Source organism: Crotalus tigris, unplaced genomic scaffold (assembly GCF_016545835.1).
Source record: "Crotalus tigris isolate CLP2741 ecotype Arizona unplaced genomic scaffold, ASM1654583v1 scf7180000017725.2566008, whole genome shotgun sequence".
Classification (NCBI taxonomy): domain Eukaryota; kingdom Metazoa; phylum Chordata; class Lepidosauria; order Squamata; family Viperidae; genus Crotalus; species Crotalus tigris.
Genome location: NW_024096593.1, coordinates 346,900 through 373,409, shown reverse-complemented (window position 1 = coordinate 373,409; position 26,510 = coordinate 346,900). Strand labels below are relative to the sequence as shown.

At 35.5% G+C, this 26,510-nt stretch overlaps 1 protein-coding gene across 1 annotated transcript in view; it reads left to right on the top strand.

The window, feature by feature from the left end:
- The window catches only part of RNF150 (ring finger protein 150), a 137,416-nt gene extending 113,264 nt beyond the window's left edge, over positions 1–24,152 (top strand). The window contains exons 3-7 of the mRNA XM_039338929.1: positions 141–212; positions 2,313–2,395; positions 2,990–3,086; positions 4,103–4,313; positions 14,994–24,152. Of these exons, the coding sequence (XP_039194863.1) occupies positions 141–212; positions 2,313–2,395; positions 2,990–3,086; positions 4,103–4,313; positions 14,994–15,112 (582 nt within the window). The 3' untranslated portion in view covers positions 15,113–24,152. The remainder of the gene's footprint in view (positions 1–140; positions 213–2,312; positions 2,396–2,989; positions 3,087–4,102; positions 4,314–14,993) is intronic.
- The last annotated feature ends 2,358 nt before the right edge of the window (positions 24,153–26,510 follow it).

Below are 26,510 nucleotides of genomic sequence, written 5' to 3'. Positions count from 1 at the left end.
GTATTTGTTCTCTATACAAGTCCTTGTTTTTACCTCTTTAGTTTTAAATGGTTTTCAACTATTATTAATACGAGAAGTAATCTGTATGAAAGTTTATCCCATAAGTATAAAATGATTCTGTGTTTTTTTTTTCTTTTCAGCGTCGTCTTGGAGATGCTGCAAAGAAAGCAATCAGCAAACTCCAAGTCAGAACAATAAGGAAAGGAGATAAGGTAATTTTAAAAAATACTTCTCTTTAAAAATGACCACTTTGTTCAGAGACAATATTAAGGGCAAAATAATAATAATAAAAAAATAAAACTAGAACTTTTTACTTGCAACTACAAAATGGAGTGTGTAAAGATTGGTCAGAAGATTGGATAAATATAAAGAAGGTTCATGCAAAACTACAATTTCCACTATGATCTGGAGTTTAGACTGTCCATTTACATGGACAAAAAGGAAAAAAAATCAGATAGTTATATCCTACCACTATTCATTTGCACATAGATCCTGACCACATCAACAAGGACACATCTCTCTGAATTTCACTCAGCTTGCATTTTTGTTATTTTAAAATATTTATTATTATTATTGATCATCGCACAGTCAGCCAGTTGTTCAGACTGGATTTGGCATTTTGTCTACCTATCGAGTCCTTACCCAGGACCTGGGATAGGCAGATGTGGATGTTTGATGGTATTACAGATATCGTCGCAGGATGGAAGCAGTTCCTAGTAAGGCCGCCTTTTGCAATTGACTAATAGCGAATTTGTCAATGCCAATGGTGTTCAAGTGGTGCTCCAGTTGTTTTGGGATTGCACCCAAGGAGCCTATTACTATTGGTACTACCCTTGCTTGCTTTTGCCACAGTCTTTCTATTTCTATTTGTAGGTCTTTGTATTTTGTTATCTTCTCCAGTTCTTTCTCTTCTATTCTGCTATCTCCAGGCACTGCCACGTCCACTATCCAGACTTTTTTGTCTTTCTTATCGACAATTGTTAAGTCTGGGGTGTTATGTTGCAGGTGCTTGTCTGTTTGAATTCTGAAGTCCCAGAGCAGTTTAATTTTATCATTTTCTATGACTTTCTCTATTTTATGATCCCACCAGTTTTTGCTTACAGGCAAATGATATTTTTTGCAGATCTTCCAATGCACCATTGTTGCTACTTTGTCATGCCGCTGCTTGTAATCAGTCTGTGCAATCTTCTTGCAACAGCTTACCAAGTGGTCCACTGTTTCTTCAGCTTCTTTGCATAGGCGGCACTTACTGTCTGTTGCTGTCTTCTCAATTTTGACTTTGTATGCATTTGTCCTTAAGGCTTGGTCTTGTGCAGCCAGAATTAGTCCCTCGGTCTCTTTCTTCAATTTTCCTGCTCTTAGCCATTGCCAGGTTTTATTATTATCTGCTTTCCCAGCTATTTTTTTAATGTATTGGCCATGTAGTGCTTTGTCTTCCCATGCCTCTATTCTGTTCTTCATTTGGTCTTTTTGTAGGCCAGTTTGGTCTCTCCAGTAGTCAGTAAGCCTTCCTGATATACTAATTTCAGTGCATCTTCATCATTGTTCTTCAGATATTCTTCCAAAGCCATTTTTTCTTCTTCAACCATCTGATGTACTTGTAGCATTCCACGCCCACCTATTTGCCTTGGTAGATAAAGTCTATCAATGTCACTGCGTGGATGAAGGGCATGATTCATTGTCATTATTTTTCTGGTCTGCCTATCCATTGCTTTTAGTTCTGCTTGAGTCCAGTCCACTATTCCAGCTGTGTACCTAATGACTGGGATTGCCCAGGTGTTGATTGCCTTTATGGTATTTCCTCCATTGAGTTTGGATTTTAAGATCTTCTTCACTCTCTTGATGTATTCACCTCTAATCTTTTTCTTGACTTCAGTGTGCTTGATGTTGTCAGCTTGAAGGATACCCAAGTATTTGTAGTACTCTTCCTCATCCAGACTCTTAATGTTATTTTCGTGGGGCATCTTGATTCCTTCAGTTTTCACTATTTTTCCTTGTTTGATAGTAAGTGTGGCACATTTGTCCAAGCCAAACTCCATTACAATATCTTGGCGATATATACGGACAGTGTTGAGCAGCGATTCTATTTCAGATGATGTTTTTCCATACAGCTTCAGATCATCCATATAAAGGAGGTGGGATAGTCTGGCAGATGTTTTTGATGTTTGATAGCCATGTCCTGAGTTATTCAGTATTGTTGACAGAGGAAACAGTGCAATGACAAATAGTAATGGTGATAATCTCCTTGAAATATTCCTCTCTTGATATTATTATTATTATTATTATTATTATTATTATTATTATTATTTTAGGAAACAGAGTCTGATTTTGACAACTGTGCAGTATGTATTGAGGGTTACAAACCAAATGATGTTGTCAGGATCTTGCCTTGCCGGTAAGTTATTATCATTATCCCAACAAATTTATTTTAATCAAGTAATTGGTTTTAAGAAACAGAATCTTTTTCAAAGTTTCATTAGATTGCTTGATATAGAGGTTTGTACATTTATTGGCCTGTACTATCATAACATTTGGGATGAGGATAAATGTGTCTTAGCTTTTATGATAAATTTAGCACTGGTGTCACAATAAATAAAATACAATGAACTGTTTATTATGTGTTATTATCTATATCTAAGTTTGGAATTGTTATTATGGACAGTGGATTTGTTCATTTATTTATGTTGTATTTCACATACATCCAAAAGTGATGTCCATATATTTTTAAAAAAAAATCTATCATAGTAATATTTATAATACTAAAAAGATTCATTTTCCATTTTTTGTTGCTTTTGATTCTAATACTACATTATAATCAACTCCAAAATACTTCTGTTTTTCAGCTCTGACTTCATTTTTAGGTTGATAAAAAAGTTTGCTAGTTTAGATTCCTTATATTGCCAGATAAATTATTTCAACGTAATGTTTGAAAATTCCAACCTGTAGAAAAGAAACATTGAACTAAATATAATTTTCCTTCATTTCATAGGCATCTCTTTCACAAATCTTGTGTAGATCCATGGCTTCTAGATCATCGTACCTGTCCTATGTGTAAAATGAATATACTAAAAGCACTAGGGATTCCGGTAAGCATTCCAAGTAACACAGTAAGTAAAACCGTATTTTTGAAAATACAATTTTGTATTTACCTAATTTTTGTAAATTGTATTCTTTTTATAATTAAAAGCAAGTCATATATACTAATTTATAAGTAAAAGCAAGTATTATATTCCAATGCAGCATAAAAGCTCTGAGTATTTTATGGCCATTTTGTGTACTTACGAACTTAAATAGAGAAACTGTTTAAAACTGGTACTATTTGCATTGGTATTGGTGTTACAGCTGATACATTGTTTTTAAAACACAATGAATTCATTAAATCTTGAGTTTCCTAAAGCAGTGAAGGTTCAGAAAAAAGGAGTTGTTGAAAGAAAAACAATCCCTTCTGATATATTGAGCTATAACTTTTCCTGATTCCCAAATAGCTTGGACTTGATTAGTTTTGTTCCAGAATAGTTGCTTATGCCTTTTAGGTGAGGAAGACTATTTCATTGTAGACTCTGTACTGGTATAAAATGTTGAAGATTACATTAGCTTAATTAAAAAGTGCTCTTTTGTGTGTGTTTCTCTCTTAATATTTTAACTGAATCGATGCTATGAAGTAGAAGTACATGTAGTATGTTATTGAGAAGAGATGGCCGTCAAAAAAAAAAAAGAGGTATGGCCATAGCAAGTATAAAATAGTTTGGATTCCAATTCATGTGAAAATGTTATATATTGATAAACTGAGTTGTGTTTTCATCCCGGGCAATTTTCAACAAAAATCTATCCTAGCAAATTTCTGATATTACCATTTATTTTCAGCTCAATATACAAATTAATATAGCCTTGATCAACTTTTGTTTAAAGTGAAATGAAAATACATAGTTAACAATAGGTTTCCTGATAACACATGGAATATATTAAGACGGAATCACATATCAAGTTGTAGGGGTGATTTTGAGGCAGAGGGAAACCTTTTCAATCAATATTACTCCTGAACATTATCTTTTACAAAGTTTCTTCCGAATTCTATGATTCTCTTCTTTTTAATTTCTTTTAGCCTAATGCAGATTGTGTGGATGACATCCCTCCGGATTTTGAAGCTTCTATAGGAGGACCACCAACCAATCAGATTACAGGAGCTAGTGATATCACTGTGAATGAAAGCTCCATAGCAGTAGATACTCCCATCCGAACAGTTGGAGTATTACAAGTTATTCAGGATGCAGATCCTCTTCTGCAGGCTGGGGAAAGTAACAATACTACAAGCAGTAAGTCCCTATTGATCTCTTTGCTTTGAATAAAATGTTACAGATGCAATTCATAAAAGTACCTAAGGTGGCTTTTCTGAAATATTTTCAGTTAGTTGATCTTCTGGATTTCATTTAGAAAACATTCAACACAACTAGAGTTTTCATAGGGGGTTTTGGTATAATTCTTTTTTTCCCCTGATATTAATTCAAAACCAAATCTCACTAGTGGCATGGAACCATAGGATCAATATGTTCAGCATATGATTGCTGATTGACTGTGATCATGCTGTTATATTGAAAAAATATGTTTTACAGGAAGAGATGGGGATGAAAAGGTTATAAATTAGTACATTTTGCACCGAATACTGCTTAGCAAAGGGTATTCTTTCCTTTCACAAATATTATTCTCACACAAAGACAAAACTCAGTAATAAATTTTCTACATGGTATGAGATATAGGTCTTACATCTGGTATAACTCAGTCTTGATTTGAGACCTAGATATCTACCTTCTTGAAGAGAAAAAGATTTCATCTGATCTTTGAACTGTAAGTCCTATGCTTTCTGACATTTAGTCTATGTTATTCTGGATAAATCTGGAAACCAGTAGCAAATGTCTGCAGTTTGCAAACCTTTGCTGTTACTGCTACCTCTAGTCCTCTTCTAATCTCATTGCTGCAAATTTACTCTTTATATGCTGTGAGGAAAAACAACCAAGCTGAAGCTTTCAGGCTACAGCACCTGGCTTCAATTTCAGCATTATTTATGCTTCCAAGTTTTAGTATTAAAAATATAGCCCCAGCAATCATAACAGTTATCCAAATATTCCCATTCTCCCTTTATTTATTACAGACTTTAACATTGCAGTTCCCAATACACTAGTTAATCTCATATCATTCTGTTAATTCAATACATGATCTGCTCTTACCAACATTAGTTCATAACTGTTCTTGATTGTCTGCTTTATCTTGCCAGATATCTTTTACAAGTAATTTTTGTCTATAATCTTCTGGGTCACTTATGAAATATTTTCAAAAATAGATTCCACTTTCATGTATCAGACCAGCAAGGTATCAACATCGTGACCAGAGTTGTGATATTGGTTAAACTTGGAACTGCCTGTAATTATTTGCAATGTTTGTAGCTTAAGAACTGTGATGTGTTTTTATAAATATCTGATGGTCTTCTGCATCCTTGACCAAGGAGAATCCAGTATGTTGCAATATAATGTATGTTGGAGAAAATAGAAATGTAAAGAGAATGTTAATAACAAACACCAACATTTCCTGTTCTCTGTACTTCTTGGTTATGATTCAAGTCAATGATGAAGGACACATGTTGACAGCCAGAAAACTTCACCATGTTTAACCTTGTTTGCTTATTTATTTAAGGAAAGGTTGTAAAACTTATTTTCAAATAGAGGAAAAACTTGGCCCTTTAATTAGATCACCAGGGTTATAAGTCAAAAAGCAGGAAGAGTCAGAATAAGTAAATGGTTGGAGGCAAAATAAAAGCAAATTTTAATTTATTGAAATTCAAGTAAATACCATTAATAGGATTATTTACTATTGTCCCTTTCATATTCAAATATGATAATTTCATGTCTCCGTTGTAAGAACTCTATTTAGACAGGCATTCTATGGCAACTGTGAGCAACAGAAAAAAGGAAACAGATAATCTATACAATATCTTCCAACAAAATGGATATCCATGCAATCATCAAAAAGTGCCTGACCATTCAACCAAATATAGTACAACCAGCACAAGCTGTAAAAAGGGTAACACTGCCATATATCAAAAACATCTCAGAAATACTAATCGATTATTACAGCCGCACTGCAACAGCATAGCACACAAACCAACTAAAGCCCTCCAGAACATCCTAAGTAAACCAAAAGACCTAGCAGCCTCAGAAGAAAAAAACAAGCCATCCGCAACATACAGTGTAAAGACTGCAACAGGCCCTGTACAGGACAAACAGACAGAAGACTAGCAGAATGAATCCCTGAACACCAACTGGCAGTCAGAAGACATAATTACAAGTCTTTAATCTCACAACATATGGACAGACTTAACCATAGTTTCAACTGGGAAATTGTGACCATCCTACACCAAGCCAAGTTCAAAAATGCTGGAGAATTCCTGGAAGCCTGGCACTGTAACAAATTGGCCATCAATAGACATATTGGCATAAACAACATAGTGCAAAAAAGACAATCAACAGCCAGAAAGGGAATAAAAAGACCCAAACACCTCTCCAGCAGCAGTCAACACCCAGATGAGTATAGATTAACACCAAAATTAACATCAGGCCAAAAATCAAGAAGTAAATACCTCAATCAAGAACTAGTACTTTTTCATAACTGTGAATGGTCATTGTCTGAGAAAGTCATTAAATGAGGACTACCTGTACCTAGAATCCAGTCATAAACATTTCTAGAGTAAGCAATAGTGGCGAATATCTGTAGTCTGGATATAGGATGAGGATGAAGGTTCGTTCTCCAGGCTTGTGGGTTGGTTTCAGAATGTTTAGTTACCCATGCTAGGTAACATCTTCAGCGGTGTTTAGTGGATGTCTGTGTCAGTGTTCTCCTGTTTATAAGGGCGTCAGGTGTGGGTGTATCAACTGAAGGTCTTGTGATGGATCTTGTGATGATACCTGACCCATCACATGATCATCACATCACATTACAGGGCATCCGATAAAGTAGACCACAACCTACTCCTTGGTAAGCTAGAAAAAGATGGAATAGACAACATCACCACCAGATAGATCTGTAACTGGCTGGCAAACCATACTCAATGAGTAGTCCTCAGTAGCACTACATCCACATGGAGAGAAGTAGGCAGTGGTACCACAAGGTTGCGTCTTCAGTATCTTCGTAACTGACTTAAATTAGGGAATTGAAGGGGAACTCATCAAATTTGCAGATGACACCAAACGGGAGGAGTAGCCAACACCCCAGAAGATAAAGTCAGGATCCAAAAAGATCTTGACAAACTTGAACAATGGGCCCTATCCAACAAAATGAGTTTCAATGTGGAGAAAAGCAAACTCTTACACTTAGGCAGGAAAAATCAAAGGTACAAGTACACATTACATGAGACTTGCCTTAAAAACTAATTGTGAGAGGAACCTTGGAATCCTAGTGGACTCTTGACTATAAGTCAGCAGTGTGCAGCAGCAGCAGCCAAAAAAAGCTAATACGATCCTGGGTTGTATAAACAGAGGCATAAAATCAAGATCACGTGAAGTATTAGTACCACTTTATAAAACCCTAATAAGACCACACCAGGAATACTGCAGCCAATTTGGGTCACCATATCACAAAAAATATGTTGAGAATCTGGAAAAAATTCAGAGAAGAGCAATTAAGATGATCAAAAGCCTGGAGACTAAAACATACGAAAAATGGCTGCAGGACTTGGGTTTGGTTAGTCTAAAGAAAAGAAGAAATAGGGGAGACATGATAGTATTTGAGGGGCTGCCACAAAGAAGAGGGGGTCACGTTATTCACCAAAGCACCAGAGGGCAGGACAAGAAACAATGGTTGGAAACTGATCAAAGAGAGAAGCAACCTGTAATTAAGGAGAAACTTCCTGACAGTGAGGACAATTAACCAGTAGAACAGTTTGCCTCCAGAAATCGTGGGCATTCCATCACTGGAGATTTTTAAGAAGAGACTATACAGTCACTTGTCTGAAATGGTGTAGGTTCTCCTGCTTGAACAGGGGGCTGGACTAGAAGACCTCCAAGGTCCCTTCTAGCTCTATTCTATTCTATTCTAAACATAAGAACACTGACATCCCCTAAACTCTGCTGAAGATATGTTACCTAGCCTGGTAACTAAACATTCGGAAACCAACCCAAAAGCTCAGAGAACAAACTTTCACCTTCATTCTTAGAATAATTTAAAGATCAATAAGAGATTATGTCTATCCTCATGCTTAAAATGAACATTACAAAAATAGTTACCATATTTTCCGGCGTATAAGATGACTGGGCGTATAAGACAACCCCCAACCTTTCCAGTTAAAATATAGAGTTTGGGCTATACTCACTTATAAACATAAGGCTGTTTGTCATCAAACATGTAAACATAAAACAGTGCAAGTGGGCGGGCTGCAGGGAGGACAGGGACAGCCAGGCGTCTCACCCCCCCACAGCTCCTTTGTGGGATTCCCTGTCAGGCAGAAGAGCAGCGGCGGCCTGGATGCCTGGATTCCCTGGCGGGGGGTGGAAGCGTTTCCAGGGCAACAGAAGCCTTGTTTTATTGGCATATTGGCGTGGGACACTTAAACTATCATCCGGACAGCCAATCCCCACACCAAGGGGTGAGGAGCATAGGGCACAGGATACGGGGGAGCTTGCTTTGATGTACTCGTAAGCGGTCAAGGGGGGGCTGCCACCCCTGCCCCCACAATGACATAGTTAATAACAATCCGATCAGGCTTCGCTGCATGATTGCACCCTTCCATCCACGTACTTCATTCTGGTGCCTTTGGAGAGAGAGAGAGAAGGGAGAGAAAGCGCGCGCGCGCGTGTGTGTGTGTTTATGTGTGTGTATGTAAGAGAGAGAGAGAGAGGGAGGGAGGGCTCCCCTTTTTGTAAGTTTGCTTGCTCCGTCTGCGAGGCTCTCCGTTCCCCACACTTTTGCTGGCCAGCACCTCGCCTTCCTCCTCTTCCTCTTCCCTTTCCCTCCAGGCTCTTCTTCCTGTGTCAGAGGTGGCCTACGCATTGCCATGCGAATTGGCAGCCCAGATGCTCGTTTAAATATCCCCTGCAGCCAAATAGCCCTGGAAAATGCTGGGGAGAAAGGGGCAGAGCTAGAAGGCTCGCCTGGGGTGAGCTGCAGTAAGGCGCCTGAGAAGAAGTGGGCATGTAAAGGCAGCCGGGTTCACTCGTCCCATTCCGCCCTGGGAAATATTTCTCCGTTTCTGGCGAAAACCACTGCTCTGAGGCGCAAAGGGCTGCTGCACTTAAAATGAAATTATTTCTGGGGTTGTTTTTTGATATGCTAAGGTGGGGCTTTTTACCTCTGGACCTTTAAGCAAAATGCCATGTTACTTTTTCTTGTTCCTCTAATGGCCCCACTTGCAAAATTCTTGATTGCAAATTCAATTCTTATAACTGAACCATTTGTGGCCAACCTCTTTGGCTTCTTTAGATATGATATCTGGAACTTTTAATAGCAACCTGTAGAGCTTTAATTCAGCTGGAATATCTATCTCTTATGTCTTTCTATGAATAGCTAGAATTAAAATGGCTGAAGGAGTGAAGAAGGTTAAATTTGCTGTGGCTCCACTTCCTGTATGTGACTGGACGATGCAAGGGCTGCTAGATGAGCGTTGAGGAGAGGCAAAGTCTGATGATTCTGGCTTCTCAGGAGGACTGATTCTGAGTCCATTATGTGATCTACTGTTTTATGAAGGATTATGTTGTGCAGCACTTTAGTTCTTTGCAATTAAGGTTTATTCTTTCCAAAACTGCATATTAGAAACGCTGTGCTTTAGCTACAGCAAACATTTTAGTTTTTAACTTGCTGGAGTTTGTTGCCTATTTACAGTGCTTAGAGTTCAACACAGGGCATTGCCCTTCTAAAATATCAACTCAAGAGTTCATTCATTTTCAATTTCTGCTCTTGTTGTCATGACATAGATTCGGTTCCATCACAGTAAGATCAGAGGTTATAAGTGTCAAACTACAGGCCATGGTGTCAGGTCCTTTCAGACAGTCCTTCTAATCTATAAAGTTATAATAATAGGATTGTTAGATGGTAGTTAGTTCCCTATAATGGAAGTTCAAATATATTGCTTTTTAAGGCACTTTACATAAAACTAAAAAGGTCTTTAAAATATATTTTCAGTGGTTTCTAATGGCTGCAGAGATGGTTTACCTTTTCAAATGGAAAAAATTACAATAGAAATCCTACTTTGGAATTTCTTATTCTTGCTTTCCCAGTTATTCACATGATTAATAACACTTCCATGTGGAAAATACGTTTTTTTTAAAAAAGCCTATTTTTAGATTTTTATCGGAAAACTGAAGTAATCAATGCAATTTTTTTTAAAATACAGACTTCAATTATTTGGCATAAAATATAGCTTTAAATAATTGCAATTTAAATATATATATATAATATGGCCAAAATGCATTTTTAGGATCATCTCTATGCAATCTTTCCATCTTAGTAATCTCCACATGTGTTAAGATATAACTTCCCAAATTCAAATGTTGGCTGGGACACTTTGGGAGTTCTGGACTTAACATCTGGAGAATGCCGGATTGGAGAAAAATGGGTTCATATGTACATCTTTCCTCTGTGTTTTTTATTAAAATAACATTAACAAGTGGTTGTGTTGTTGCATCTCTTTATGAAGCAATGCTTACTCAGAGAGAAATGCCTCTGAATATAATGGAACTGCTTAGTTATAAGTGTACTTACTATGGGAGATACATTGGGAGCCAGACTTTTCCAAGGCAAAAATGGTGATTTTATAACTAACAAACTGTCAGTATCACTACGCAATGCACGAGATATACAAAGCAAGGTATCCATTATGCTAAAAAGAATCGCTTTGTTTAAACTTATGAATATGTAAGAACAGACTATATACTTACATTACAGCGTAACGTACAGAGGATGATCAATGGTTTAATTGACTGTTTCACAGTGTAATAAAGATAGCCTTGTCTAATGTCTGGATAGATGCTGACTTCAAATTAGTTAAAGGCAAAATGGATACATTGGTCCCAACAATATCCCAGGTAAATAACAAATAGTTTACCAGCCTCCTTTTTTAGTGATTAAAAAAAAACAGATAAATTTCCTCTCTCTTAATAATGTTCATAACCCTTCAGAACATAAGGATTATTTAAATAGTGATTTGGTGCCCTTTGAAATACACACTAGAAACATTGTTGAATCTATTCCCATTGCATTTCTGAAACCATTTATGTGAAGGCTTTTTGTTTCACGGAGATCTATATAAATACTCAAAGTTACAGAATGTTAAATTTGGCTCAGCTATAGTGTAATGTCAGCAATAGCTCCATTTGCTGGTTTGGCATGCAGCTCACACCAAGGTGTTCAGTTGTGTGTATGTGATATAAGCTATTGCCAATTTACATGTCATTATGCTACCATTCCCTTTTATTGGCTGTCAGCTATAATGGCATGACACCATAAATCAGATCAGATTTCATTATACATTTACTTAAATAAGATAGATTTTATTATAAATTTACCCAAATCATATACAGAATAGAAATGCAAAGTGCTAGCCCAAAACTTGCATTCTTTTGTCTCCAGTATTCTACAGTATGCATGTCATGTTTGTATGTTTAAAGATCTTATAGTATTTGAAGAATTTTTTATGGCCCTCATCAAAATATATCAGTTTGATGTACTTTCTAAGGCAGTGGCCCCCAACCTTTTGGGCACCAGGGACTGGTTCTATGGAGAGAGGTTTTTCCACAGACCGGAGGGGCCCTGGTTTTGTGTGCTGCCTGCATTCCTGGATAGGGTTTTGCTTGTTTGCGCAACCTGCTTTCTGGCATGCCGCGGACTGTTGCTGGTCTGTGGACCAGGGGTTGGGGATCCCTGTCCTAAGGCACATAAAATCACCACAATTTCCTATATGAGCCGAGGTGGCGCAGCAATTAGAGTGCAGTACTGCAGGCCACTTTAGCTGACTGTGTTCAGCAGGTCAGCGGTTCAAATCTCACTGGCTCAAGGTTGACTCAGCCTTCCATCCTTCCGAGGTAGGTAAAATGAGGACCCAGATTGTTGGGGGCAATGTAAAAAATATATATACATTGCTTACTGGTGTACACCGCTTAGAGAGTGCTTGCACTTAAAGCGGTATATAAGTCTCATAAATAAATAAATAAATAAATTCCTATTAAATGACTAGAATAAACTCATGCCTACAGAGATGAAGGAAAAAAATAGAGATTATCCTATATTCAGGGGAAACTCCAAGAAGAGAAAAGATAGAAAATTATCTAAACAAAAAATATAAAAGGAGGAAATATTTTAACAATAACATAGTGGAATAAAATGTTGATAGCCTAAGAGAAGGAGAGAACTGACAATCAAATTGAAGAAGAAATAGTATGGTGTGATATTGGGAAACTGGGGAAAAATTTATAGACGTAGCATGGAGTAGAATGATTAGGAAAAATAAAAACCAGGAAACATGAAATAGAGTGATTAAATAAAAGATAGATGTGCACATATAGAAACTGGAAACAAGTATTACATAATATTAATTTGGGAGGGGGGGAAGGGAAAGATGAATAATGGAATTAAGTGGGTAGAACATTGAATATGAAAATTCCATATTGTGGTATGTTGTTCAAGGCCCAGTTGTATATTCAGGATATTTGCATAAAAATTCAAATAACTACCTTCTGGTGGATTGTTGCATTTACATATTGACATTATGCATCTGGCATTCTGCTTTTCACTGTTTCAGTAACTATGATCCAACATGGGTACACACTGGTTAGCATGTGGGTGTACATTTCAGAGACGGAGTTGTAGTTCTTGAAAATAGCATGAAGAGCCATGAGCTTACATTAGTTTTGTACTGAATATAGTTGTTCCTAAGGAAACCTTTTGTGTAATTTAAAATGAAAATTTGTTGCTGAATATTAACTATTGGTAATTTTAGATGTAAATAACTACATCTTTGCAGTGGAAATTCTAAAAAGGAAATTATTAAAAGCAACTCTTTTGTTTTGAAACATAATATTTTAGACAACTAGTTTTATGCTAAGGGTCCATTTTCAATATAGAATATAGAATCTGAGTCAATATAATGCTGCTCCCTAATGCTATCTATATAAAAAGAGAGGTTCTGCATGTACAGAAGGATCAATTTGCTCTATGATGCCTTAAACATGTACAGGCTCCAGGAAAAATGTAACCTGACCAATATAAACTTTTGAATCTTTTGTAAAAAGTTGACCCTGTTTCTTTTAAAAGTTCCTTCCATTCAGGCTTTCTCACTTAAGACTCTGAAAGAAAGCACCTTATCAAATATTTCAACTGTGTGAACTCAGCTTGCCTGGCTGAGGAATTCTGGGATTTGAAGTCCACAATTCATAAAAGGGTCAGGTTTGAAGATCCCTGCATTAAAGCAAGAGATCAGACAGTTGTTTCAAACAAAGGTGGCTCAGGGCTTGTGACCAAGTTATCTTTAATCAAGACAGTTACTCCCTTGCTTGGCAAGGGGCCTTATTGAGCATTCCTGTTCTTTATTCCATTCTACTCAGAGTCCAAGGGCTTGGGGTTCATGCCTCATCATCTCACTACTCCAGCTTTTCTGATGGTACCTGTGTTTGATCAGCTTCAAGTGATTCCTGGCTAGGTAATTCTGAAGTTTACATTCCACAGGTTCAACTAGAGCAGCTTTGTCAGAGTCTGAATTCTGAGTCATGAGACAAAGTTATTGTGTTTTAGCCTGTTTGGATAGGATAGCAAGCCCCCTGAAAGAGCAAGTACTGTCATTGGATTAGCAAATGGTGGCTGTGGCAAATTAGTGGTTCCAGCTGTGGCCAATTATACGCTTAATAATTTTATAGTAATGTATTGTACTGCTTAGTGATTTATCTGTCAATATTTTTACCACTTGTAATTTCCAGTTTTTTCAAAGCCAACTTCATCTAGGTTATATTGCTGGTAACATCCCATCCTGATTACTGCAATATAGCCTATGCGAGGTTGAAAAATGTCTGGAAATGGTGCAAATAATGGCAAGTAAACTAAGCTGTGCAACAAATAGGAAATATATGAGGTTTGTACTAAAATATCTGCATTGGTTGCTCATGAGGCATAATTACAGTTGTTGGTATTCATCATAAATGTCCTAAACCATACTTTTTAAAAGCATATTCTGCGAAGCACAATTGTTCCTTAAAGATTAATAGGTATTCAACAAATGCCTATTTTTCTTCCCAAGATGGAAGAGAAAATGTTTTGTGAGTTTTCTCACATTGACCATTGAATGAAGATGTTAGCAGATTTCTTCTCAGACATCACATCAAAATAATTAGGGGGAAAAACATTACTTTTGGATAAAGTTTCACAGAGGAACTGAACTTTTATGTGAAAAGGCATTGAAGAGCCTCTTAACTTTTCTATCATCAGTTTTGTGAAAGTGCATTTTCACACTCACTTCAAGAAAGACCAAATACCAGAACAATTATCTACATCTATTTTAAAAATTGAGACAAGATTATGATACTAGCTTTGTGATAATATTAATTAGACATCAATAATCCTTATTAATTTACTGCAGATTATGTCTCAGTCTACCTCTGACAGCCAGTACTAGGAGACATTGATTAATTGGAGAAATCAGGTGTGTCTAAAGTAAAGATCCAGAAGTACAAGTGTTCCCTCAAGGTTTCCAGTCACCTTCTCTTGCTACCAAATTGTAGCTCCCAGTATAAGAAATTGGATGTGCAGGAATAATCCTAATAATGTTTTGTCCTGAATCTATATACTTTTGAAAATATAGACTCCATGATGCCATTCAAATGCAAGAGCTGATCTTGTAAAAATATTGTGGGCTTACGCTTTGACGGGTTTTCTTATTTAAAATCAGATGACAAGAACAAAATAAAAGTGTGAAGATGATTTGTAAATGATGAAAGACCTGGCTCTAATCTTTTTTTTTCTTTTTTCAGGTGAGCAAGAACCAGCAGTTAGTAGTGATTCAGATATTTCATTGATTATGGCAATGGAGGTTGGACTCTCTGATGTGGAGCTTTCCACTGATCCAGACTGCGAGGAGGTGAAATCCTGAAAAAAAGGAAACTATCAAAACATCCTTCTACTAAACTAACAGGCAGTAGCAGGAAGAAGAAATCAGTTGTGGTACACACAATTATCCATATACATATGTGCACATATGTAAGATTTGGGTCAGTTGTGTATACATGAATACCCATATACACACGTGCACATATGTAATTGTATGACCTGCAAAGACTTCCGGAACATTATGTGAACTCCACTTAATTCTATTCTGGGATGGTCATGAAAAGCAATAGTAACAGACGTGTCTGCCTGGATGCAGTTTCATTAACAATTATATTTGTTCATTTCATTGAAAAGAGAAGTTGAAAATGTATTGTTCTAATCCAGGTGCCAGAAGAATATGCCCCTGCTTGGTGGTTTAGAACCATATAACCATATAACTGATATGAAGTCCCCCCCACACACACATCTTTGGTTTTTTTTTAAACAAAAGGGATACCAGAAAATGATTATAGCTGATATTGATGGACATTATTTTTCTTTCTTCTTAATAACCCAAGCTTATTCAAATATTCAGTTCAGAGATCGGAACATTATGGTGTGTCACAAAAATGTATGTATGCCAGGTATTTTCTACATGAAGAAAGCATGGCTTCAGGAAGAAATGGTGCTTCCAACTTTGACTTGATTTGAAGACTCTTTTTATTAAGATATTATTGGCCCTTGGAGATCTGTGCTTCCAGGGTCTTTCAGACAGGAGAACAGAGACTGGTTTGATAGAGGTTGGCAAATTGTTACTTAATCCTGCTGGGTCCCACTCTGAGCTTTAAGACGTTGATGTATGACTTCTGAGTGAGAGAAGATGCATGAAGACAACAATCAGAATGAAATTAAAGGTCAACCAATATATGTGGCTCTTTGTACTACTATATACTCTTCATGCCTTAATGGCTTTCACAGTGATTGATTTGAAATTAGCTTTACTTTAAAAAAAAAAAAGCTTTCCCAAGAACTTTCTGACCTATGAATGAGTGGAATTTATTGATAATATTTGTGGTTAGATGGAAAGAAAATAAAAATGTTGTAGGAGGGCAGCAGGGGTATGGTAGTTTAGGGTAGTTACCAATGGACTCAGATTGTTTATCACACAAGGTATACCTTGAAAATCATTTTATCCCCTCAAAAAAACATTATTAGTTACTCTTATTTTACAAGTGAAAGTTTTCCCAGTTTCCAAACAACTTTTCAATGATTGTGGAAAAGAACACTCAGACACAGCCTGATCTTTATTTATACAACTCCATTTTAATATTGTTGGATAAATAACCAGTAATCCAATTCAGGGAGATCCTTTCATTCCTAGAAAAGAGTAAAATTGTACTAAGAATGAACTGCTTTCCTAAATACCCCTAAATCAAATTGATTGTACCACATTTAAATTCACCTTAAAATTATTCAGAAAGTCTCAGGCACTTTTATTATGATATGTGAAAATATGCTACAAACACCTTTTATTGTTGTTTATACTCCTGATGTGGAGTATGTAGGCTAAACCTAGAAAAGTTTAGATGTAAATGAAAAGGTGATTATTCATAATCTTATTTCTGAATCACAATTTAAAACTGAAACATTCAAACCAAATTCACTAAAAGTTGTTTGTTTTTCTCTAATTAATATATGTTGAAAATAAGTGCCATTAGCTGCTGGAATTTAAGCGATCTTGTTTTATGCTATCACTTAATGAAGAACAATTCATATTTTAATCAAAGTACTTAAGAAGGACTTTTCATCTTATTTTGTCACAAAAGGTTAAGCTAATACTTCTGACAATAAGAATAGTAATTTCAATCATAATAGATAAACAGAGGTAACATAGTCACTTGTACTTATAAACTGAATAGACACAGACTGTTCTTTCTTCCTATAGTAGAATAGTATTATAAGAATTCATCCATAGGTGAGCAAAAAGTAGATATAGATTTACTTAATGGATCCCAAGTAACTGGCTATTGATCAGTAACTACTCCTGATACCTGTATAGTGAACAGTAGCTGCAAAAGGCCCTTCCCACCTTAAATTGCCATTTGATCAAAGTATTGTTTCTTCATCAAAAGACTATGCATTGCAACCTGATTCAATAGTTGAACTTTTAGCCCCATATGTTTCTAAATCCCAAAGTCTGACTTCTGTATCAGCCTCCAGCTGGTGAATCCAAAGACAGAAATAATGGCAGTATTAAATCCTTGAAAACAGAGATTTGCTAACCTCTGAAATTATCCCATGTGTTCTCTTGTTACTTTTCTTATATTCTGATTTTCCTCTCTCTGCATTTAGTTTTCCTAATATGCTATTCTGTTAGGAAACTGAACAATGAAATAATGGCCAAGCTTTGTATCCCGCATGATTTATCATGTTCCACAAAAATTGGAAACCTTTTAGTGCAAATGTCATCATTTATGCCATTTCTTCCTATCCCAGAACACCTTTGGATTCCAGCATACTTTGCGAAATGCCACCTGGGACAGTGCTAAGAACTGGCATTAAATCCAAATGTGGAAAATGTTGAAGATACCGTCTGCTTCCATCTTTCTTTGTTTGGGATGGGAATGAAAACATCGTATGAAACCTAGTTTTAATCTTGTGAATAGTGCAAGTAAAAAATGAGTGTACCTGGGAAAGACAGTTATCTACATTGTATCAAGGCTTGCTGTGGCATCTGATTTATTATAAGCACTGAAACTGCAATTTTGAAAGCAAATTGGTCTCTTTAATATCATTGCCTTCAACAAAACAGCACTGAGAAAGATCAGTCTGCCCCATAATGAGAAATCTTCCCCCAAACTGATTCAGTTCCATTTGACTCTGAAACAACATAGAATCTAGAAATATTAGTATTCTGTTTATTGCTATTTGATGCAAATTGAATAAAATTAAATCCTCCTCTACTAATACAAAAGGAATCTTGGTGGGCATAACTTGTGCTGCCACATATTGTTAACTGTGCCTGTGAAAATGTACCTGTCAGATGATAAAGATGTAGTTGTTTTAATATTGAAAGAGGCTACTCACTGTTCCAGTATATTCTTGTTTAAAAATATAAAGCATCCCTGTCTTCAGTTCAATTCATTTCGAAGACATGTGAGATACTATATTAATTAGTCAGGGACTTTACTACATGGCTATGTCCAGCTTTATGTTATCTAGTGTTGCAGTAAGATGCAGTAAGTATGCCTATTTTGCTGTACTTGATTGTTGACATGTTAAACCATGTTGTCTATCTGCATCCAGCCCAACTGCAAAGTTGGGTTATGATAATCAAAAATAATATTAGCTTGTAAACTGTCCCTAGGCCTGCCTGTGTTTCTCCTATCTCACTCCAACCATTTCCATGTTATCTGAGGGTTAACAACATTAATGACTTATCATTTTAAGCAGTAAAAGTCATTAAGGCACATATACTGGTGGTAGATAGATGGTCAATGAACAGCATGTGTGACTTTGCACTAAGTCTGATGTTTTTCTTTTCCAATGTAACAAATAGGGGGAAGTATGTAATACTCTAAAGAAGCCAATTTGGTGCAGGGGTTTAAGGCATCAGTTTAGAAACCAAGAGACCATGAGTTCTAGTTCCACCTTACTGAGTGATCTTGGGCTAGTCAGTTTCTCTCAGTCCTGAGAAGGAGGTAATGGCAAAACACCTCTGAAAAACCTTGCTACAAAAACTGCAGGAACTTATCCAGGCAGTGTCCAAGAACTGGGCATGAATGAATGGAAGAAATGAATGGAAAATACTGATATTGTGCACTACTTTAGAAAGATGTTTTCTCCCTGTGTCATTAATTTAGACTAGCAGTATTCAACCAAGAACATTCCTTATCATCTGTAACTTCTTTCTTTGAACTAAAGAAATCAGTAATTAAATGTTGCTGGGTTTTGTTTTTTGGCTGTCTGAGAATGTGCTTAGTGCCAATGAACTAAAGCTATTGAGTGTTTTGGATTTATTATTAATCTTCCAATTTACTGAAGAAGTCTTACCTAGTAACTGATTAAAAGCAATAGAATAACCCAGAAAATCAGTTAAACATTATTTTCTAAATACAATAGTTTTCAGGCATAGATATAGAAATATATATAAAAGATCTGAAAAATAGCGAAGATAGACCTGAGTAATGGTCCTCAAACTGATATAGTTTTCTGCATAAAGTCAGTTTAGAGGTCTGGCAAGATAACCTGCCCCAGCCAATTGAATAAGATAAATCTGGTAGAGGGTGAAAGGGATATTAGAAGCTAATGGCTGTTTGCTCTGAAATGCTTAATGTCTACAGGTTGCTTAAACCCCACTAACTATTGAACAGAATGTAACTGGATGAGGTGTCTAAGGTTTTTGGACTGGCTTTCTACTTCTACCACCAAGAGCTTTGAGAAGAGAAATAATTATTCTATTGTAGTGAAATGATCTAAATGTGGACTGTATGTTGATGGTCAACCATGTGATAACAGTAGTAACATGTTGGAAGGCAAAACTACAGATATTCTGAATGACCATGCTATCCTCAGATGGCACTATATCATTAAAGTAAGACCTGTCCATCAGGAGCTCTCCATCATTCAGCTATTGCGCATGAAATGCAGGAGGGGAAACGTATCTGTAATGTAGAGAGCAAAGTCTTTTGCTAGCTGTGTTGCTATATATAGCTGGTTTTATGAGAACGTATACGATATTACATTGGATTATCTATTTAATCAAATTTAATAATACAGAACAATCTCTGCCGATGCACAATTCTAATAACTTCATCAGTGTTATTAAGAACAGACTTATTTGAGCTTGTAAGATCTTCCAGTAGTATTTATAAAATCTTTCTCTGTTCTTGCTTACCACATAGGGAGAGTAGTTCTAATTTACATTTGCACAATACACAGTTGGTGAAAAACTGAGATATTATTTTTCTGTAGTTCTTTCAAAAATCACGGCCCACTAAGTATTTCTAGCATGCCATTAATATAAACTGCATCATGATCCTTGGATGCAGTGTTGCTGCCACCTCAAGTGTATTTTTACCAAGAAGTCTATGAAGCAGGTACAAAATAATGCCTTTTCCAGCATCTGCTTGAACATATTATCGGTTACAGAGAGCTGGAAGAGAATCATGCTTCTGAATGTGCTTCCATTGGCAACCAGACAAATCGATAATAAAGGAAAACACAGTTAAGAGGATAGCATATGTACAGACATGGAGAAACAACTGATATTGCTGGAAATTATATAAAGACTCTGTCTATTTTACTGACAGATGTAGTTCTGAATCTTCTGAAACATTCCCCAAGTATTCATATACAGGATTTCAGTTGAGAAAGCTTTAATACAACATTTTGTTTTTTTAAAAGAAGTATTTGTTATAAGCAGGCCCTAGGATAATAGCAAACAGAAAAAAAATTGAGCTGTAACAAACTTTGTTTTCAACTGAAGCAATTGATATAATAGTAATGATGATGGTGATGATGATGATATTTGCTAACAGCTACATAGCAGAGGAATGCCTCTGCTGTAAAAATTCCAGTTTTTAGAACTTCTCTCTTAATATATCTGTTGCTTTAGTAGTTGGAAATTAATCTCACCATAAAAATGCTGAATCATCCACAAGTGGGATTGAGGGGAAAGTGATGTCCATTATTATTTTTAAAAAAGATGAAAAGGAAATTGTATTGAAAATACTAAAAAGCCTCTTGAAAAATCCAATATTTATAACGTACCATTCTCAGCAAATATTTTTTGAAATGTCTCTTACAAGAATGTATGTGTGGAAGACTAAAAAAAAAAAGAAACTGAACATTTTTTCTTCCTGTTTGCTTCTTTTGTATCATGTTTGTTTGTTTTGAAGGCATCAAATGTTACCCATTTCTTTTGCTGCAGTGGTTTACTGATGTGAAATATCAAAATGTTTTTTACATGTACATAGTATCATTTCTTCTTCCCTTTTTCATGGCTAAGCCATCTGATGAAGGTATTTACCATTTTATAAATAGAATAAAATGTAAAGCAGGAATTGATTTGGTGGGTGGGGAGGGCTGTTATTTTTATAGCAAGATGTTCCTTGTACTTATTAGCATTTTAAAATAATTTTGTACTTGTCAAACTGTACATTCCATCCATTTCTCAAAAATATTTTTTATTTAAAGTACTTTATAAACACAAAAACATTTGATAAAGAATTTCATCAATAAAGACAAAAATATTTGGATTACAGTATTAGCTCCAAAGTTTTCTCCTGCTGTATCATATAGACTGCACACTATACCAGCAAATGCCAATTTAAAAACAATACTAGAAAAATTCCTTTTAAATAATGGCAACTAAATTATTTTTAATTACATTTTTTTTGCAATTTCTGTTTTTTAACAAAAAATTGCTTCTATTTGCTGGATTTGGAATATTTCCCAATTTATATCTGAATGAGGAGCGTGCTTTGACAGCACTTTTGCTGAGTTTTATTCAGGTGTACTGTTTGCTCTTCAGAATTATGCTCAGGAAAACCTTTGTTTTTCTGTTTAAAGCTGGATTCAGCTCTGTCTATGCTGATTGCCTAGTATTCTGTAAAGCCATAAGGCCATTTCCTCTTTCACTCATCTAAAAGTTGTTGTAGCATTAATTCATTGTTTAAAAATTTATAACTGTGCTTTAAAACCAGTTTAAAAATAGAGAGTGGAGATTACATACACACATGAATATGACACTGTAAACAAGAACTCTTCAGAATTTTGGCTTATTAGCAAACAAGCAACCTGGTTCCTACAAATGGAGGAAGAAAACAACTGCAAATTAAAAAGAAGCCATGGTTTGGCTTTGAGCTTTCTCTCTGCCTTGTTTCAGAGGACAAAACTGAATCTCCCATTTGAATTACATTAAACCTGCTATTTGTTAACAATATCTGCCTAGACTAGAGGAAGAGCTATCAAGATGACCAGGGTCAGTGCTTGTGCTGACCAGTGTCTTGATCAGTAGCAAGCCAATATTCTGAAGAAGTCAGGGATGGCTAAAATCAGTGCTTTTTTTCTGGGAAAAAAAAAAAAGGTGCCGGAACTCACACACGTCATACAACCCGCCTTGCCTACCCTACAAGGTTCCATCCCCAAAAGGTGCCGAAACTCCGTTCTGGGCATTCTATGAGAAAAAAAGCCCTGGCTAAAATAATCAGAAGAAAGAATACTGTAATCTGTCCTTGCCATTCCAAATACTTGAGACAGGCTGGCCTTTCAGTCATGCTAATATGTGAAGTGCTATATAAACTGATTGTATTAAACAGAAAAACCTAAGGCGATGAAATTGTTAGAACAGATTGCGTGCTTGAGGGGGTGTTGTTTTCATGTGCTTTGTTTTTGTTGAGTAAGTCTCCTCTAAAAGCCTACTATCTTTTAAGATTTAGCTATTCTAGGTCCCCCCCCCCGTTTGACAGAGGAAAACAATCCAGCACAACTTACAGCCTAGTCTTCATTCTTTAACTTGATTAGCAAAATAGAGAGGAAGATGGAAATCATCACAATCGCCCATTAATATTTGCATAGGCAAAGGTTTGTGAAGCATTTGTTTTCCAACAATATTTAGTGAAGTGTTGCAAATATATTTCAGTCACTAGCATATCTCCTGTTACTTTATTTCTGTAGCTTTTTTATGTCTCTCACCTTCCTTTCCAATGCACTTTATATCACTTGGAAAATGTGGGAGTCAGACACTATCACTAAAGGGATTTGCCTAAAATCAAGAGGAAGGCACTTTGGTTTTTCTTTATTGTTGTCCTTTCTGTACTTTTCAGTTGAGACAGTAACTTCGTGAGGGTCAGGAGAAATATTGGAAAAACATTATTCGGTAGTAAAACATGGCTATTTTTGTTATATAGAGAATTATAATGTAAATATGTGATTCTGTGTTATTCTGTATTAGTAAAATATTGCAACTGTAAAAGCTGAAGGACTGAGTTCTAAGCAATTTTATTGCAAGGATTTTTTAATAAAAATATCTGAGAAGTGTCATACATTTTTCTTAACAAATGTATTGGTTGAACTTAATTTCTCACAACAGCAAAACTTGAAATCATCTCACATACTACTCCTGGGTGCTACAAATTATAATCTACAAAAATCCATGGAATTTGATGGAACCATTCAATTGAATTTTCACATTTTCTTGTGTTAATATATTTTCTATGTGGAGAAAAAGGAATTAAAAATTGTTTCTCATAACAGCTGCAGTAAAAGAAACTTAATTCAGCAGCCACTTCATAGAATTTTGTATTTTATACAAAGAAAATTGTATCTTATAATCAACGAGGTTGCAGTATTAATTACAAATAAAAAACAGGTAAAAAAAAACAGTTTCCTGCCCAAATGCCAATGATTCCAGGTACCTCTTCAGTGTTTTAAGTCTGGATCTCGTCCATGTTTAAGAATTTTGTATTATTCAGAAATTAAATACAAATAGTCACAAAGAAAAAATATACATGGAAAAAGGAAAATTCAATAAAATATTTAAAAACTACTTGGTTATAAATTTTATTATTTCCTTCCACTGTGCCCAACTGATAATTACAGTCAATATATTTATAAGTATTAGAAATTGTTTTCAATTTCTATAAGTACTTTTATTTATTCCTTCCACCACTTAGGAGTTGTAAGTATATGCTTGCCTTGTGGTGTAATGTGTGATATATAAGTCAGCCATTCTTGCTTAAATTGAGTTAAGCTTCTGTTATGAATTATACTGTTAATTTTGTAATTGTTGCATATTCTCCAAGTTTAGTTTTCCAGTCTGATATCGCAAATGGATTGCATCCATTGATAATATTCTGGAACTATAAAAAAATTAAAAAGGTATAACGTAAATAAGTGATAGAACAATTTAAATGAATGGTATACCTACAATTGGAAAGTAAAATGGCTGCAGTCTTGAAAAATGGAAGTGAATGTATCAAAACACACACATATGTATTCTTGTATAATTTCCACAATCTGAATTTACCATTCTTTTAAATTTAAGATTAAAAGCAGTAACATGTTTTCTTCATTTAAATAAAGATTTTTTTTCTCAGTGATCTCTTTGCAAAAATGCTTCTTTTATACTTCCATGGAAAAATACACTTTGATTGATAGGGAGAAATTAGATCTATTCTTTATTTATTCATTCACAAGCCAATGTCAATGTTTTCCTTCCACATAAATTAGTTGTATTTTAAATGAGTATCCAAATTAATGTTTGTTAACATTCTGGCTCATTTTCTAGTAGAATGTCTCAGAGCTTAAAAAGATACTCAGGTTGGGATAAGTAAGGTATTTCAATTAATTTTCTGAATTTCAGATCCAAGCTTGCTATACCAGCTATCTATAATATCTCCTAGATGACCGTTCTTGACTACAGGAATTGAAATAAATTGAGGAAATCACAAGACAAATGTTCCCATTTCTTTTTTAAAAAAGAGCAGAACTAAATCTTGTGACTAGGCTCAGTCTGATGATGCAGCAAAACTGCTAAAATGACTTCATATAAGAAGAAGACACATAAATCATAAGGAGGAAACCAGAAGAGGCTTTCTTTATAATCCCACTGTCGTGCTTTCAAGATGACACATAAATAATGTTTTCTTGTTTATTGTTAATCATTGTAAGAAAAGATCCATATTAGTCTTTGGTATCCCAACATCAGAAGGAATCTGGTAGCACATTTTCAGACTAACAGCATAAGCTTTGGATAACTCACAAAACTAATTCCTGTCAGAAAAAATGTTACCAGACTCCCCTGTTTATTTATTAAACCCTTGTTCTTTCAGTTCTTCCTATTTTCTTTCTTATTTCTTGTTGCTATTTATTCTTAAGATTCATTTAAAATATGGTCATGAGAGAAAAGAAATAATATGCTTGCCACAGCTGGTTTTGCTGCTATGATCTGTTCATACAACATGTCATTGATATTATAAATCTTAAGGGAAAGAACCTTAAGGAGGAGGAGTACATTTAAAAGCTAGAGAAATGGTGTCAGCATCTATAAATAAAGATGAAAAACAGAATAACCAATTCCAAGATAAGCAGCTTTCTGAGAATTAAGGTGTTTTGTTTGGGTCTACTCAGGTCTACATTTCTTAACAAAAACTTTTGATGTAAAGATGCCATTATACCAAATACCAAGTCTTATTTTGGCTCAGTCTTTTCTGAAAATAATGTTTTCTGAAGAACAAATGAAACTGATAGAATCGTTGATAAAACTGTATGTTGGGGCTGGGAAGCATATTCAGGCATCTACATCTTTCAAATGCTTAGAAGTCTGCTTTGAGATCTTTTCCAAGTCGTCACTGCTGGGACTGATGGAGAAGCAAGCACTTGAACTTGTGTGCAAATGCAGAAGTGATTGGGGAAGATTATTAAAGCAGCCATGCTGAGCATCTGGAGGGTACAGTTGCCTCAATCTTTCAAGAGTGCCTATTTTGTTGTACCACTTACTTTGTGAAGCATCTCTTCTTTGCACAACTCTAATGCCTGCAGTATTTATTTGGAATAAGATTAAATAACTAGGAAGACATGAAATTCTGAAGTTGCTGAATTTTTGCTGAAACATTTTGTATTTGAAAAATCTTGGAGAATTGATGAAATGCCAGATGATTACAGGAGGCAAATATCAAAAAGAGGAAAAAGGAAGATCCAGGCACCCACAGAACCAATTAGTTTGACATCAATACTTGGGGAATTTCTAGAGGAAATCTTAAAGCTACTGGGCTAAAAGCAATATAGGCATTTTTCCCTAAGCCAAACAAGTAAGAATTAACTGCCCCCCAATTTATTGAGATGGATACATTACAAATGTGACAACCCCCTCTCCCTAAAGTGTAGTATTCCTTTCACTGTCTTGTGAATCATGGGTTGCTTAGAGCAGATTTTTTTAAAAAAAATCTGATTTTGTTCTGTTTTATAGCACCTACACATAGCTCTCACTATGGCATATTGAGAAGTTACAAGAATGTTTCACAAAAGACATTTGTATTCCTTTTGCAAAACGATTTAACGATTTCTGTATCTTCTGCAGAACACAAGCAATTAGATGTGGTTTCATTATTGATGTGCTTCAGTTCTTTTAAGATATATATACATTTTGAAATAAAAACTCTATTTTTGCATCATGAAGTTTGGAATATAAAATGCTATTCCATATCAGGAAATCCCTGGACTTGTGTATTCCAACTTTGAAAGCTGCCTAGAGAAAAGGCCTTGATTTTACCTTCTCCTTTTCCGTCCATTCAAGTTCCAGACTGCAAGATTCCTTCTGCCCTTCACAGCCAACATTTCTATAAAAATACTCTCCTGTGAGACACTTTCTCTCCTATTCCTTGAAGATTTTTTTTTTAACTTTTTGGCTTGAAGATCTAGTAGTTGCACCAGAGTGGCCAGTGAGGAAGATATGTGGT